We start from the raw sequence: 16758 nt of genomic DNA on the forward strand, positions 1-16758 counted from the left end.
GCTGGATCTTTTAAATTCTGATAATAGGCGTTTTATTTATTTATTGTTTTTTGCATAATCTTTCTAACATTTTATTTTTAGTATTAAAAGCCTGACAGGGGTTATTACCATGCTCCACTTTATCCAACATGAAATGTCAAGGGTTCCTTCATTTAACCCGTAAAGCAGACCTTGCACTTAAAATGCAAGGTCGGCTGTTTAAGTTTCTCCTTCCCCCTTCCACTTGCTGAATCTTTTAGTAAAAAGGATAAAAAACACCCGTAAAAAGGAAAAAAGTTAGATAGTATACTTACCTTTTTTGTTGCTTCTGCGCGTGGCGCCTACACGAGAGTGACATCCTCCACCTTACAAAGAGATATGGGGAATGCAGCTTTCTCTAAACCTTGCAATTGCTGCAGTGTGTTCTCACAAGATATGGATTGCGCAGCATTCCCTGGGATCTTGTTGGATGAAATCACCCCATGCACCGCAGGAATGGAAGGAAATTGGAATACTGTATTTTTCCGTCTATAAGACGCCCCCATGTATAGGACGCCCCCCACTTTTTTTACCCAAAATTCAGAAATCAATATTTTCCATGGTCTTTTGCATAACTCATTACATCCAGTTTAAATTTTGCAGAGTAAGACAGCTGCTTACTGGTACCGGTATTTTTTTTGTTTTCTGACATTTTTATGGGCTCGCTGTTGCATCTGTGCTTTGGCTACACGCTCTCCGCAGCGCAGCTGACGTCAGGTACATAAGGCTCATGATTGGGGGAAACCTGTTATCTTGTCTCTGCAATCGGAAGTTTCACTCGTGAGGCTAGTTTGCAGAGGTATTGGCAGTTCGCAACCGGGGTTCTCCTCTCGGCCCCCCTCCACTACAGGTGTTTAATGCTTTCCTAGAATTTTAGCAAGGAGGGCAATAAACAGCAAACCTTGTGCTGCATGCAAAGTCCACTTTAAGATCCACTTAGACGGAGGACATGCAGGCACAACGACAACTCTCAAGCATCTATGCCAGCCATGCCATGTTCCTAAACACAAACAGCCAACCGTATGCATTCAAACTGTAAGAGTGTGTGTGATGAGGGGGGGGGGGGAGCACACACAGACACCTCAGAATCCAGCTAATCTGCAGGTAAACAAAGCAATGTTTCCAAAAGTACAGTTCTTTTTCCTGAAGTCACCAAGATATTAGACTCTCAATATAATAGCTTCCCAAACTGACACCCTAAAGTGAACCTATGGACGGGCTAAAGAAATTCAAGTATTTACATATTCTTAACAAGTAGAAATCAGCTTTCGGCTGACACCTATGGAATAGCACACGTTACATTAATGCACAACAACAAATTATGTAAGGAGTTTGTGAGTAGTGATGTCATCACTTTGAATGGCACCCCAATGCACAAAAGGAATGCACCTCAGACAGACCTGTATTTCAGCACACTGCAAAACATGGTAATGCACTATCATGTGTTGTGGTGCATTGTGTCAGGAAAAATAGTGCAGATGTGTTTTCTGGTCAATTGTGGTGTCAGCGTGCCATTTAAATAAGCATGCTGCCTTGATGCAACACATGTATGTGTAAGTTAATGCACTGCATCCAACCAGATAGTTGAATGGAGTCTAAAGGTGCCCATACACCTTACGATTATCATACGATAATCGTATGCGATCGACTTTTCGTACGACAATCGTAACGTGTGAATAGAGTGCCCGACCGATAGTACTGTACAATCGTATGACTTTTGACGATCAAGCATGTTTGAAAACTTTGGTCGATCGTACAATGTTCGCATGGTTGGTGGCGTTTCCGTCCGTCAAAAGTCGTACGATTAACACTGCGCATTCGCAAACGAAAATAATTGCGGTCAATTACCGCAAGTCGTCCAGGTGTTTTTTTTTACTACCGCTAATTGAACCTTGCGATAATCGGGGCAGGATGGGGCCGTCGTACGAAAATTGTACAACGCTTCGATCATTGGACGAAAAGTTTAGTCCGATAATCGTAAGGTGTATGGACACCTTAAAGCAATCACTGACCTCTGTAGCTGCAAGAGCCCTGAAGTAATTGTTTCTCAAATGTTACATTCTCTTAGTAGCTCAACTCACTTTGCTAACCCCAGCAGCAACTTGCAAGCTTTGGAGCCTTGTAATGTTCTAATCCTGCTTTGTAAACACAAAGCAGTGCGCTGCTCAGGGAGCCGATTTGGATGACTTTGCTGCTTCTCTAGAGACCTTTAGGGATACATTGCTTTATAGGTGCCTTTGTTGGTGGGGCCTTGCATTAAAACCCAATTTTATTACCATAATGCACTCAGGCTGCTTACTTTTTTTTGCTGAAGGAAGGTTCAAAAGAATCCTTTTGCTTCAGACCACAGCTCTCACACACAAGCTCTCCTGCAGTCCAACACACCACACTGAATCCTGGTACTTACTCCATGAGAAGAGCAGTTCAGGTGTGTGTGTTGGAGAGCTGGGCTGCTGTGATACTACTAGTGCTGCCAGCACAGGGTTTTTAACTCTTTCTGCAGCATTCATTAGATAAAAAAGGCATATTCATTACTGTATATACGGCCTGACTGCCTAACAGTAATAAAGTAAGTGGGTTAATTTGGGCATTAAAGCTCATTTACTGCTTGTTAAGAATATAAAATATGTGACCTTAAAACCGGCCCTCACTGATCTCTGTAGTTGCAGATGCTTCGGAGCAAATTATCCTAAGAGATAACAGCAGAAGAAGTGAAGTAATTCAAGTCGTTCTCTAAGAAGCTCAACTTTGCCTGCTCTGAGTTAGAATGTTAAAAATGAGAAGGCTGGAAGATTGCTAAGTCACTGCTAAGAGGGGGGAGCAGAAGGAGTAGATCTGCCTTAGGAAGTGTTTGAACTATATCAGTGCTTCTCCTGTAAACTTTGAGAATCGAGAAAATACTTTGCAACCTTGAATACCACACTCTCCTTTCTATGAAATAATAAAGTCAGCTGCATTAATAAAATAGCCCTACAAGCATAAAAGATGGCAGCTTCTAACCTGTACTGTATATGTATTACATAGCAACTAAGATAATATATTGTTATGATTGGCTCAATCCAACGCTGGGAAGTACCACTACGGTCTTAGCAGCTGCAATACATAAATGTTGCTTGAGTTTTTTAATAAAAAGATTAGCAGCTGCAATACATGGCTCTTATAAGGCCCTGTCCAACTGATTATGTAAAATCAATATCAACCAAACATGAGAATAACGCCCCACTGGAGAGAACCACCTACCTAGCTTTCAAGGAGGATTCTACAAATGCCTTTATTGTTCAATCCTCACCTTGCAAACTTTATAAAAATTCCCAAATGCCTTGGTGAGCATAGATATGCTTAATATGCTTGCAAGTTAAATATATAGAGCATGTTTTTCTCTCCTTTGTTGCTAAGACACATGATTCAGACACACATTAGCTCACTGCACCTGGAGCTATCGTACTCCCCTCTTGAAGTTACTCTGGGTACCAATATAACCAAAACAAGTATTCACATTCTAGTCCCTTTGATTGTGCCCTGAGTCATTGGTCCAGGGAGATGATTCCATCGCTTACCAAGGAAGGTTTTTAAAGATTGGGATTTCCTTTCTACTGTGATAACTAGGGATGCACAGATACCAAGTACAGTGCTCGGTACAAGTACGAGTACATGTACCGATACTTTTGAGCTCCAAGACTACACTAGAGAAAAATTCAAAAGTTAGGAGGCGGCTGTCATTTGTAAGAAGCACACGGAGCTCCTGGGATTTGTACATTTCTGTTTTAATGTAAGATTTTGTTTTTATAAATATAAATAGAGGGATGCACAGATACCAATTTTGCGAGTACGAGTACTGGTACTTGCCGAGTACTGATACATTTTTGTTTATTGTCATGTGACAGTTTTTCTAAAACAATACAGACTAATGATTTCAGGACGGTGGTGGAGAGCCAGAGCCCGGTCCCAGCTGCAACTGCTGCAACCCTGGTAGTTCTCATGAAAATGCCAAGTATCTGCACTGGTACTCGAAAAGTATCTGTGCATCCCTCGTGATAACCACACAGGACTTGGTCTCACAATTTGTTTTTTCCTTCACCTACTTTACTATAACCCTTCCCTATTACATCAAATGTGAAAGCTCAGCTCAACCAAATATTATAGATGTTGTTCAGTACCAGCTGAAGTATTTTGTATAAGTATTTTTTGTATTTGTACCCTCATTTCTGGCTGTTGGATTCAGATTCACTCCTCATTAACAGAAACAATACAATTTACCATTACCTTTTTAACTGGAAGTATATTTATGTTACAGGACTTTGTTCGCAATACGTACTAAAGAATGCTTCTATCAAAGGCCTTCCCTCTGAACTGTTAGGCTCCTGACCAGTACACACCAGAGCACCCTATGGTTCAGCAGACCTGATGCACTCTATAAGAAAACCCATTAGGCGTGCATATGAATGGAGGTTGGAGGTACCCAACTACGTAAGTGTTAATTTTAGGGATGCACCGATACTAGTATCGATATCGGTGCCGATACAGAGTATTTGCTCTGATGCCTAGCCCGATACTTCCTGTATCAGGAAGCCGGGCAGCGCATCATTACACGCTGCCTGGTTTCCCGATTGGCCGGGAAGCGTCTCCATGATCTCTCGTCACTTGTGATGAGAGAGCATGGAGCCGACTTCCCGGCCAATCATGAAGCCGGACAGCGTGTAATGACGCGCTGCCCGGCTTCCTGATTGGTCGGGAAGCTGGCCAATCAGTAAGCCGGGCGCCATGTAATGATGCAGCGCCCACCATTCTGATTGGCCAGGAAGCCGGCTTCATGCTCCCTCGTCATCTCATGACAAGGGAGCATGGAGCTGGCCTCCCGGCCAATCAGAAAGCAGGGCACCGCGTCATTGCATGGCGCCCGGCTTCCATGATTGGCCAGCAAGACGGCTCCGCCTTAGATACCGGAGGAAGGCCGCTCCTGGCTGGAAAGGCCCTGGGGGTGAGAGGCTGGACATGTTGAGGTGAGAGGGGACAGAGATCCGCACTGCAGAGGCATGCTGGATCATATGATTATTATTATGGGGATTCGAATGGGACGGCTTTCTTGTTAATCGGGAAGCCGGGTGGCGAGTCTTTACACGCTGCCCGGCTTCCTCAATGGGACTTCCGTTACTCGGGATCGGCGAGTACCGGGAAAAAAGTATTGGTACTCATACTCGGTACCAAAATACCGGTATTGGCGCATCCCTAAATTTGTTTGGTTTATTAGGGCCACAGATTTACTTTAGAGATTGTAGTACTGTATATGTGAAGTCAAGTTAATAAAATAGATTTAATACTTGCAAAACATGGAACTATATTCTCACTTTATTTTCTCTGCATCTACAAAACCTTACACATCATTAGATGATTCTTCACACCTAGCTACCAGCTAATCCTAGAAAGTTATGTCTGTGAAACAGCCCGGGTATCGTAGACGTGTTCCCTGACCAAGTGCTTGGAAGAGTATAAATGTTGGTCCCAAAAGAAGGGGCTGTGGGAGAGGTAAAGTATATTTGTAGCTATATATCCTTTTATGGAGTAGTTTTAAAAATGTTTTTGGTTTTATTTGCTCTTAATAAATGGCTTCCTGACTGCATATTTCTAAGGCCGATTCAGCTATGATAAAGTTTTGCTTTGAGCAGACTAAACCAGAAAATCATGAGGGAATTTATTTGAACAGATATTATCAGCACTTTGTTCTAGGGGTTAAAAAAAAAGGCCTGGATAACAAAGGTGCTGAAAAGGGCAAACATTTAAAGAAGTATGCATTAATTAGTACAATTATTCACAACAAAAATAGAACTGCACAAATAGGCACCAAACTTGCAAATATGGTAGGGGAGAATAAAGCTGATCTGCAACAGATGTACCCCAATGCTAGCGAGTTCGCAAAAAGGTAGAAGCCTTGACCATCTTGGAAAGGTTTGACCTTATTAAGAAGACTGTAAATTTAAATACTATGCAACATGATTTGAGGTGGGCAGAGGCAATTATTCATGGTTAGTGTGCAATATGCAAATATTAACCAGTATCTGATAAGCTGAAAAGGCCTACTGCAGTAACACAACTGCGACTGTTCCTTAAATCCCATTTCCACCTTTGTAAGTGATTTGCATTTACTGTGGTAATGAAATGCTGCAGTGATGATGAGTATATGTGCACATTTTCATGACTCACATTTTAGGCTTTCCTGTTTTTTTAATGAACCTTTTATTAGGCCTTATGCCTAAAAATTAAACATTTTCTCCACAGGAATATCAGCCAGACACCAGGGTCAGATGGTAATTTGGCTTTAAACAGCTCTCCACCTCCCTGTTATTCATTGTAATATGATCAGTGAACAGCAGCTCTGCCTTTGCACACAATACACGCTCTGGATGGGGGAAGGGGGCTGCCACTCTGAATACTAATGAATGGTAGAGGTGAGAAGGAGCTTGCAAAACACAGGCAGATATTTTTACATAAGGATATAAAGGAGAAAGTTCACACAAAAAAAGTAAGTTTGTGGGTTCAAACACAGCAGCTACATATGCCTGTTGCATGTACATTGCTGGCATGGTTTTTTTTAAGGTGGAAATGGGCTTTAAGCTCCCTTTACATTTAGTTGCTGCAATAACATGCAGTAAATCTCATGCACGTTGCATTGCAATATATTTAAAATGGCGCCACAAAACACAGTACAGTAGGTGACAACAGGCCTTCAGTGTAGCAAACCACAACACACATACCTAGCATTGTGGTTTGCTCTGTTAAAAAGAATGGTGCAGGTTAGGTTTGGTTTTCATGCCTTGATATGAAATTGAATGGCCTGCCTAAAAGGGGAAACACATTAATGTGGAGGAGGGGTATATTTCAGCTTAGCCTCATCAAAGACCTCCACCCACCCTTCATCTCTTTAGAGCAGGGGTGCCCACTATTTTTTCGTCTGGAGATCTACTTTTCAAATGATGAGCTCATTGAGATCTACCAACGAAAAAACACCTGCATTCAGGGGCGGGAGGGGGCTTGGCAGTGCATTGAAGTCAATGGCACCACAGCCAGGCTCGGCAGGCAGGCCCCTCGCCCACAGTGCGATTGCCTGCATTAGTGCCTGAGTTCCAGTCCAGTGCGATCCAGTGCGATCCGCAATTCTGCAAGCACTATTTTTGCAGATCGCACTGGACCGGAATGCAGGCACTAATGTGCCTGCGCTCCGAGTGCAGGCGATCGCAATGTGGGCGATGCCATTGACTTCAATACAGCTCCACACCCCCTCCCGCACCTGAACGCAGGGAGTCGGCCGGCTTACATTCCAGTGCGCCCTACAGGTCCCGGCGTCCTGTCCTCCCGTGGTGCTCGTGTGGCCGACGTTGCACATGGGGTGTCCTGCACCTTTCCATCTGCAGCGTCTGACACATTCAGCCGGCAGCCGCACGAGCACCACGGGAGCATAGCTGTAGCCAGCTCCTTTTGCGCCTGAGGCAAGAAAAAAAACAAAGTTTTTTTAATTAATTTTTACTATTTTTTTATTTTCATTATTTATTTATTTTAAATTTTCGTAATTTTTTTTATCTCTCCTCACCGCTCTGCATTAGTTCTGTGACAGCAGCTCCGCCCTCCCCCGCCGGTTCCTTCACTTCTTCTGGGATCCCCGCTGGGGGGAGCAGCGGGGATCCAGAGAAGCGGCGGGAGGAGAGGACATGGCGATCTACCAGTGATCACTACGCGATCGACTGGTAGATCGCGATTGACCTTGTGGGCACCCCTGCTTTAGAGGATATGCCCCCCTGTGTTTTCCCCCAGTGACCAGTAGGTGCAAGAGAACTGGACAGTGCAAACATTCTACCAAACCAGTGCAAGCCTGTACAGTATTTGGCAAGAATGCCTCCTAAAAGATACTGGGGGATATTCAATAAAGCATTTGCAATATGTTCCTGGTGGTCAGGCCATATTATAAAGTATGCACCAAATTTATAAAGGCCATGTGAAAGTTTTCTTTCTATTTCTGATGCATGTGACAAACCAAGGTAGTTTTTATGTGCAACACTTTTACATCCTGGTGCTATGGCTCTGACAAATTCATTAAAGTAACATTAAAGGCTAAAGTCGTCCCCCCACAGTGCTAAAGTAAGGAATTACCTTAAATGATGCCTCCTTAAATGATGCCTCTTAATCCGATCTTCTTCTTTCCTGTAGTTTTTAGCTGTCCCTCCAGTGCTGGTGCGGGTCTCCGATCCAGCGCCGACTCCGCTGTCCTCTTCTTCTCTGATGTCCCACGGAGTATGTGCGGGCGCACGCTGCTCCATATACTTACCTTGTGTCTCTTCTCATCTCCCGGCCAAACATCTGAACTGCGCATGCGCCCGCCTCGAGACCCTTTGCGGCCGCCCAAAAAATTTTCAGATGTTCGGAAAGAAGCGCAGGTAAGTATTAATCGTTTGAAAAATGTTTTTTTTTTAATCGTTTTGCATATACTGTATCTACTGTTTGCTAGCAGTAGATATGTGCAAAAACATGCAAGGGTTTACTAACCCTTTAAGAAATACAGCCATATTGGTAATAGGAAAAATGGAGGTAAATAAGACCTCTTCCACGTTGGAATAAATGTCATACATGTCTGAAACAAAATTCTGTCTGAGGCAATTCTGCAACTGATTCATTGACAACTTACTGAGTTACATAAATCTTTTTACAAGCTGAGCTACTTGATGCACAGACAGGAGACAGATTTCTAATGAGTGTCCATCCATGACACTCTTTTTGAGTTCCAGGGAGTTATATGCAAAGTGGCTTCCAATGGCTGATGTTTCAAACCCTGGAGGCAGGACCTATTCTCACAAAGCCACCATTTGGTTTTTACATTTGTTCCTGGCACACAGCAAATATCTGCCTGAGGTATTGGCCGTGCTCCAGACACTTCTGCACTTGCTACTGTTATAAAGAATACAGGTTTTCCTCAGATATGTTTACCAGCACACTACAAGACAGCATGTCACCGCACTAATGGGAAAAACGTGCATCAAAAAGAGTAAAGGAAGGAGAAAAAAAATATATATCTTCCACTGAGAGTAGTCTAAATTACAGTGAATTACTCTGTATTACCACACCCTGCTTTATAACGCAGCAAAAATGACAAATATTCACAGGGAGGTTCTTTCCTACTCACTGCGCCATACGTAATTGCTGTGCTTGCTGGACATCTGCAGTGTTAGAAGAACCTCAGCACGTCAATCCTTGCAGTACACTTCTGTTACAGACCATATGACTGCTCCGGAAAGCATGGTATCAGTAGAATGTGAACATTCTTACCAGAAGAATGCTTGTGTAAACTAATTCAGCAGCAATGAGCGTGCATTAGCCACAGCTGGAGGAGTTTCACGACAAACAATTGAACAGATAGGATTATATTTCTGCCATTATTGCCGCCAAATCCAACGTAAAACATGAACACAAAATTCATGAGAGTTTAGCTGACCGGAGATAATAAAGGGTAATTGCACCTTAGAAAATGATGCCTCTTCCACTATCTACGGTGTGTATTAATAAAGCAGTGAATGTGGCATCCCACAAAGATTCACTGCAGGGGTATCTTCCTGGTGCATGCATTTTAAATGACAGTAATTGGTTCACCTGCAGTGAATGTTTATTGGCTATCACATTCACTGCTTTATAAAGGTTGATATCAGTCAGGCAGGTCTGCTTCCTGCTGCTAATGATTTGTTGAAATCGCCAGCGTCAGGCTGTCTGTTTGTGACAATTGCTAAAAGGCTTTGAGATGTTGCTCCCATTGCTGGCGAGTGAGATCAGCAGCACTTGGACCAGAGACAGAGCAATGTCTTGCTGCATCTGACTACAGAGGGAGCCATTGCATAGGGACAGACAGATGACCTCTTTAGTGATCCTGCCACCGGTGCTTTGTCTTTAGTGGCACAATCACCTGCCTGACATCAGCCTAAGTGCACCTTTGAAAGCTACATGTAAGAATATACTGCCAAAGGTAGTGACCTATGACAACACACTGGCCTTTCAGACACAGAATGAAGTAACAAAAGCCCATCAGATGAGTTGCTTATAACTTACAAAGATTCCTTGTCCGTAGAAAGTGGTATAACCATTCACCACATGTGCAATACATCTGTTTGTCAGCAATGTCAAGAAGAAAGACCGCACTAAGTTTCACCGATGTGTGATTTGATCAAGGATGGGAAGATCTTTCACTGCCTACCAATCTTGATGACAGATCTATCCATCTGCGTCTATCATTTCAAAGTCTGTATACAACCTAAATATCATCCAAACATGTCAAAATCATGGCTAGGAGGTACAACAGGAATCTCTCAGTTATTTATGAGTATTATGTTTCTGTGCAAACAAGCTAATATTTCCTTTAATGATGAAAAAAGGAACCCACCCTGTTGTGAACTGTGCTGTTATTAAGCCTGATGCAGATGAGGGGGTGCGAGCAGACACAAAACATTAAGAATGTCAGACAGTCTAATATATATTATCTGACCTCTCCGATCTGGTTTAAAACAAAAAAAATGATTAACTGCTTGTTGTTAAGCTCTCACTGTGACGGACCGCCTTGTACCGCAAATGGGTACCTCCGTCAGAAATCAGCTTCCTCTCCGCTGGAACCTGAATTCCAGTGTCCTCAGCCCAAACCTGCCTAATTATTGGACAGAACCAATATATTAGGACAGAAAGCTAAACTCCTCAAACATCAGACAATACCAATGTTGAAGTGGAAACCAAGAAATGCTTTATTGAAGAAAGCACACAGAGTTTATACCTCACAGAATCAGATAGGAGTGCAGTATGTTCCCTCCCCTAGACAGCCAGGTGCCGCATTGGAAGTCCTTAATTAGATAATGGCTTGATCCCATCACTCTAAACAATGGCCCCTCCAGACAGCCTGCTGCCTATACTGAACACAGGGTCACTTAAATGTAATGTCAGGGGAAACATGCAGAATTTTCACTCCACACATAAACCTAGGAGAATGGGTGCATGTAACCCCAAGAGGTCTGAGGGGGTCTCCATAGTTCTAGGTCCATAGTCAGTAGGAAGGAGGCAAGCCCTCAGGCCCCTCCAGCACTCCCAGCGACGGTTCAGTCCGTCACACTCACTTTAAAAAAATAGTCTATTTTTTATGGCCAAGCATACTGGCAGGTCTGAAACTGGCTTTTCCCCTTAAAACACAAAGACGAGGAGGAGAAAAATATATTGCTTGCATAGGGAGCATCTTGTCGCCATGCAACGCTGACTTCCATTATTACAGTATATTGCCAGAATAATATAGATGCTGGTGGAACGGAACAAAACAAAACACTGGTTATCCATCTGTGAATAGACAAGGGGTGGATGAATGGCTGGATCCCTTTCCTCCATTCACAGAATGCCTTGCATTATCATTATAAGAAAATAATAGGGGGTTTTGTGAATGGGTGAGGGGACAGTAAAGGGGAGGACGAACAGTTCGATATTTTCACAGTCATATCTGTCGTGCTTGCAGCGTGGGAAGATCACAGTTGTGTAGAAAGTCTGGCGTGAAGAACAATTCTTTACAGTAACCAGGAGCCAGCAGGACACAGGAGATTCTTCTTAGAGGTATTTATGTAACTAGTGCCCATATATTTTATTGCCATTCAGCTTTAAATGCAGTAGAGGACATGAAAAAAGAGAAGGGCACAGTGGGAAGACCTCTAATTATTGTCCATTTATGTGTAAAAGTATACAGCACTTGCAATGTTTTTCTATGCTGGGAACAGGTATGAATATTCGAGGTTACTTAGCCGAGCGCCGGGTTTACAACTGGCTCAGCATGCTCTGTTTTGGGTGCACCAAACATTGAGTAGAATGCCTAAGAACTTTTCACCTTGAATAGATTTTATTCTGTGGAAGTTTATATATGATAGAGCCAGAAAAGCAAAATGCAGAAGTCCAAGGTGTGTTTTTATTTCTAAACTTAAGGTCAGGTCTTTTCCCCATAGTTCTCCTAAGGGTCACGGGAGAACACAAACTAGCGTCCTCCCGTCACCCAAAGCTCAGTATACTGTGAGCTACAGCTAGCGGTATACTGAGACGCCGCAGCCGGGACAGATCCCGACAATACAGTCTGGATCCACCCAGCTGCGGGTTTGACAACTGGCTCTGCCTATCCAGAGGCAGAGCCAGCTGTGCCCGTCCCGTCCGTTTCGCCAGTCGGCGCTGGAGGATCGGACAGTGGAGGGGGGGATCTCTGCAGGGAGCCGTGAGTGACAGTCACGGCTCTCTGCAGGGATAGAACGAGAAGTGAGCGAGCGACGGTATGTGTTTGCTCACTGCCCGATCTACTGAGCCGACCTGTGACAGTTTCATTGTCACAGGTCGGCTCAGATTATGAGGCTGAGTGAAAATCACTTGCCTCATAATTCTCCTTTAACTCAAAAAAAAAAAAGTAAATACCAGGTAGTGAAAACAGAAACTGACTTATCAGACTGCTCTCTCCCCCAGCATGTTCCTTATTTAGCACATCAACACTGCAGCACAACTGATTGGCTCCTTGTGCTGCATCTCTCTCCCAATGTGATCTCTTCTGCAGGAGGCCAATACCATGTCAAATTTAGATTCTTACACTACTTGCATTAAAAAAATATATGCATTTAATGATGTGTTAATGAATACAGAGCTGCATTAATTTGTGTTTTATATAATTGCTGGGGTTCAGCGTTAAACCAGCCCCACATCCAACACGCACAAACCCTCCAGTAACCCTAGGTAATTGCATCATACTGTCAAGTCTGGGAAAACATGAGACATGTCCCTTGTTCAGGCATTCTATTTTGTTAGTTACAAATACACCCACACTAATTCCCAGTTGTGGGGTAGTGTGTGCTAATTAAAGCAGCCTGTCTTACATAATTAACAATGTACTAGACAGATGATTATATTTTACTCACAGATTCACACTTAACCTTACCCTAACAGTTCAGACAAAAATAACCGAGAGTTAGACTACAGTAACTTCCCGCATGGCTTTCTGCTGTGATAGACTAAATATGTCAAAATGAGAACTGTTAATATTTCCACCTAACTCTGACCCGGTTCCTCCACTTCACATCACATCACGTTTGCCAAATTTTAAACATGCTCCACTGAAATAGCTTCAACTGTATCAAAGCATTTAAATGGCTTCTGTGCTTAAACAAGAAGTGATATGATGTTAGGTTATGTACAGCTGGTCTTTGTGCTTAACAGGAGTTCCAAATGCCATGATTAAAAGGAAAAAAAAGTCAATTTTCCAGCTGTGTACATTTGCAGTCAGCAGTGTGTAGGAGTGTCATCTGATAGAAGATATTACAATGACTGCAACTGCTAAGTCATCAGCTCCCAATGAGAAACAGTAGCTTGTGCATCTAATATAACAATCAAATGATACAAATGTTGATGCAAGAATATTCAAATTCCAAATCCTGCTGCTAGTCATTGATGATGCCTTAACCTCCACGGCAGAATATATACAGAGGTATAGTGATTAGCGCTTCTGCCTTGCAGCACTGGGGGTCCCCGGTTGAAATCCCACTCAAGACACTATCTGCTAGGCGTTTGCATGTTCTTCCTGTGCTTGCATGCGTTTCATCCTACACTACAAATACATGCTGGTAGGTTAATTGGCTCATGTCTAAATTGGCTCTGTATGTATGCGAGATTGGGACCTTAGAATGTAAGCTTCTTCAGGGCACGGACTGATCTGAATGTGTAAATGGCTGCATAAATTGATTTTGCTATACAAGTACCAAACATGAAAATATATCCTGTCTGTTATACACAACCAAAGATCAAGCATTTAGAAACCTGGGAAACAGAACTTCTCAGAGAACAGAACAGATCACAGGACTGCAGTAAGTCAGCCTGGCATTCCGGTCTTCCCATAATCCTTACAATATATAAAAACTCTGCATGAGTTCCTTTAAAGTAGCATACCTTTCATTCTGATCACAAACATAAGCAAATCTCTCATCCCCCAGCTGATGACAGATCTCCCCATTCAGTGGTGTCAGAATAGGGGATGCAGCAGTCACATCTGCACCAGGCGCCCCCCTTTTCTGCCATATACATCATCCTTTACTTGCAGTATGCACCAGAGAGGTGCCAGTCAGTCTCATCCTACAGTCCCCTCTATCAGTGGTGTCAAATTAGCAAGAGCCTTTGTTGTACAGGTGAGAATCAAGATGCTCTTCACAGACCCAAAGAATCTACTTTGTGCAGTCTGCTCTGGAGAAAATGACTGACTGGAACGTCTGCCCTTGTTAGTATTGGTAAATACTGTGTGAGTAGCAGTGTGTGTGTGGTAAAGTCTGGCACCAATTTCAGCACGGAGTGCTGCCATTGGCAGGTTTGCTATTGTACCCATGCAGCAGGGATTAATCAGAAACTGAACATTATGGGCACTAATAGATGATTACTCCATCAGAGGTAAAAACTGGAGGTCCAATTGAAAAAGTAATGGAAATAGGTGATGGGACGTGTAACATGAATTAAGCAAAAATGAAATAACCGAATTAAGCAGACTACCACTGCTGATCTATGAAGAACATTAGTTCAAGACTGAAAGAAGTCTTTGGCAAGCTTTACTTATGGGAGTCAGTAAACAGGATTGTGAAGCAGGCAATGAGAGATATCTGCACATACGTTTAGATCTCTACCAGAGAGCCGCATGTTTTGCAAATGCGGATGTCTTGTGTCTGCCTCCGATTCGGTCTCCACTATTGGCGAGTGAGGCCAAACAATGCATATGGACCAACAGAGAGTTATAGACGGTGGACCCAAACTTCATTTCAGGAATAGAAATTTCCATAACACTGCGCCTGATTTGAGAACCCCTAAATGTCGGCAGAGATTTACAGGTATGTGCAGAAACCTATAGGTCAGGTGCACAGTCTCCTGACTTCAAAATAATAGCAGATGCTCTTCGCAATGACCAGGACCTTATTTTTTGCATGTTGGATTTCTTTGTCAAACGATTGGCCAGACAGTGACACCTAACTGCAGGGTTAGGCAACCTCAGCACTCAAGCTGTGGTGAAACTACCTTTGGGAGTCATGCCTGTGGCTGCAATAACTCATGGGACTTGTAGTGCCACATAGTTAACATTTATGATGTTACAGGACTGAGCACCACTGCCTAAGTGGCTCTGTTGCACATAATGTTATGCATTTATACATTCTGTTACAATCTGCAATGTAATTAATTATCCAATTATACAATGTAATTAATTATACAAGTATTCAACACCTTGTTTTCTTATTTATTTAAATGTGTTTGTTATACAATATTAAGAATAAGCACACCTGGTAACATGATTTCTTTTACTGGCACAATGTGTATATTTTGTAACATTTTTGTGCTATACTTGTTCTTTACACAGTTCCGGTTGGCAATCTAAACTTACATATACATTGCTGGGTTTAACTAAATAAATTGTGAAACATAATTAACTGTGCTCGTAATAAGCTGTAAACATTCTCCTGAATTTTCCATGATGTGTTTTCCTATAAAACAGCATGGTGTGAATGTAAAACTCACAGGCATGATAAAGCAATACGTTTCATGAAAATAAACATTCATAACATGCATATTTACAAGCAATCCAGAACATCAAATTATTGATCACATGCAGAGCATATCATACCTGAACAAAGCTGCTCGACCTTTATGTAGTTTAAACACAATATATCATTGACCCATGCAATGATGTCATGTCTGCTCATAGTCTCCTGGGTTATCGAGGTGGAGTACACGTTGACCGCCATTCCCCAACTGTGAAGAGAAACACACCATTAGGACTGAAGCCTGTGTATTATTTAATTTAATTTATCACATGTATTTATATAGCGGCAACAATTTATTAAGCGCTTTACGCATTGTACATTCTCATCGGTCCCTGGAACCCTCATGGAGCTTACAATCTAATATCTCACATGCATACATACTAGGGCCTGTTTAGACTGGAGCCAATTATCCAGCAGCATGTCTTTGGGGTGTGGAGAAAACACACACACACTCACACAGGGAGAACATGCAAACTCCATACAGATATTATCCTGGTTGGGATTCAAGGCAGGACACTAGCCACTAAGCTGCCCAAGTGCAAGAAAATCACCTAAAGCCAGGAGGCCAACAAGCACTTCCAAAGATAACAGAGCAAACAGCTCATTGATTTATAGCAATACAGTTTAAAGCAATTATATATGACATTTGCACATGTTTCTGTTCTCATATTCTCACAGTGGCATGTCGTATAAACATTTAAATCTCCTCTTTTTATTAGTATTCTCTGTGTTAGCCTTTACAATCAGCACCCTTGCTCAGTGACTGCGGAGAACAAATTGTCGTGTGACTGAGAGAAGCAGCAAAACGCAATCACTGTGCTGCACAACTAAACAGGAAGCAAAGCCTGCGTATCTTAACAACAAGTATGGCCACCTGCTGTATGGATAAAACGTAAGGCTATAAATAAAAAAAGGCGTATTTGTTTTAACCATTTAACCCTGTTTTAACCCTTTCGCTGCCAAGCCCTCCGGAACATTTTTCAAATCAGCTGGCCAAGCCATTTTTGAATTTTCTGCAATTTTTTCCTATTGATTTGATTTTCAACTGCTGCGTTGCTAGCGTTTGTAAAAGACCCCCCAAACCATATATTTTCTGAAAGCGCAGGCCCGGTAGAATAAAAAGATGGTGATACTAAATTTGTAGGCC

The 16758-nt window shown here is 42.6% G+C and overlaps 1 protein-coding gene across 2 annotated transcripts in view; it reads right to left on the reverse strand.

Annotated features, from left to right (window-relative positions):
- The window catches only part of MAPRE2 (microtubule associated protein RP/EB family member 2), a 146469-nt gene that overhangs the window by 32117 nt on the left and 97594 nt on the right, over positions 1-16758 (reverse strand). For both annotated transcript variants that reach the window (XM_018562966.1, XM_018562965.1), the window contains exon 2: positions 15692-15819. In XM_018562966.1, the coding sequence (XP_018418468.1) occupies positions 15692-15812 (121 nt within the window). In that variant the 5' untranslated portion in view covers positions 15813-15819. The remainder of the gene's footprint in view (positions 1-15691; positions 15820-16758) is intronic.

The sequence above is a fragment of the Nanorana parkeri genome, unplaced genomic scaffold (assembly GCF_000935625.1).
Source record: "Nanorana parkeri isolate BGI_ZX_2015 unplaced genomic scaffold, ASM93562v1 scaffold617, whole genome shotgun sequence".
In the NCBI taxonomy this organism is placed as follows: domain Eukaryota; kingdom Metazoa; phylum Chordata; class Amphibia; order Anura; family Dicroglossidae; genus Nanorana; species Nanorana parkeri.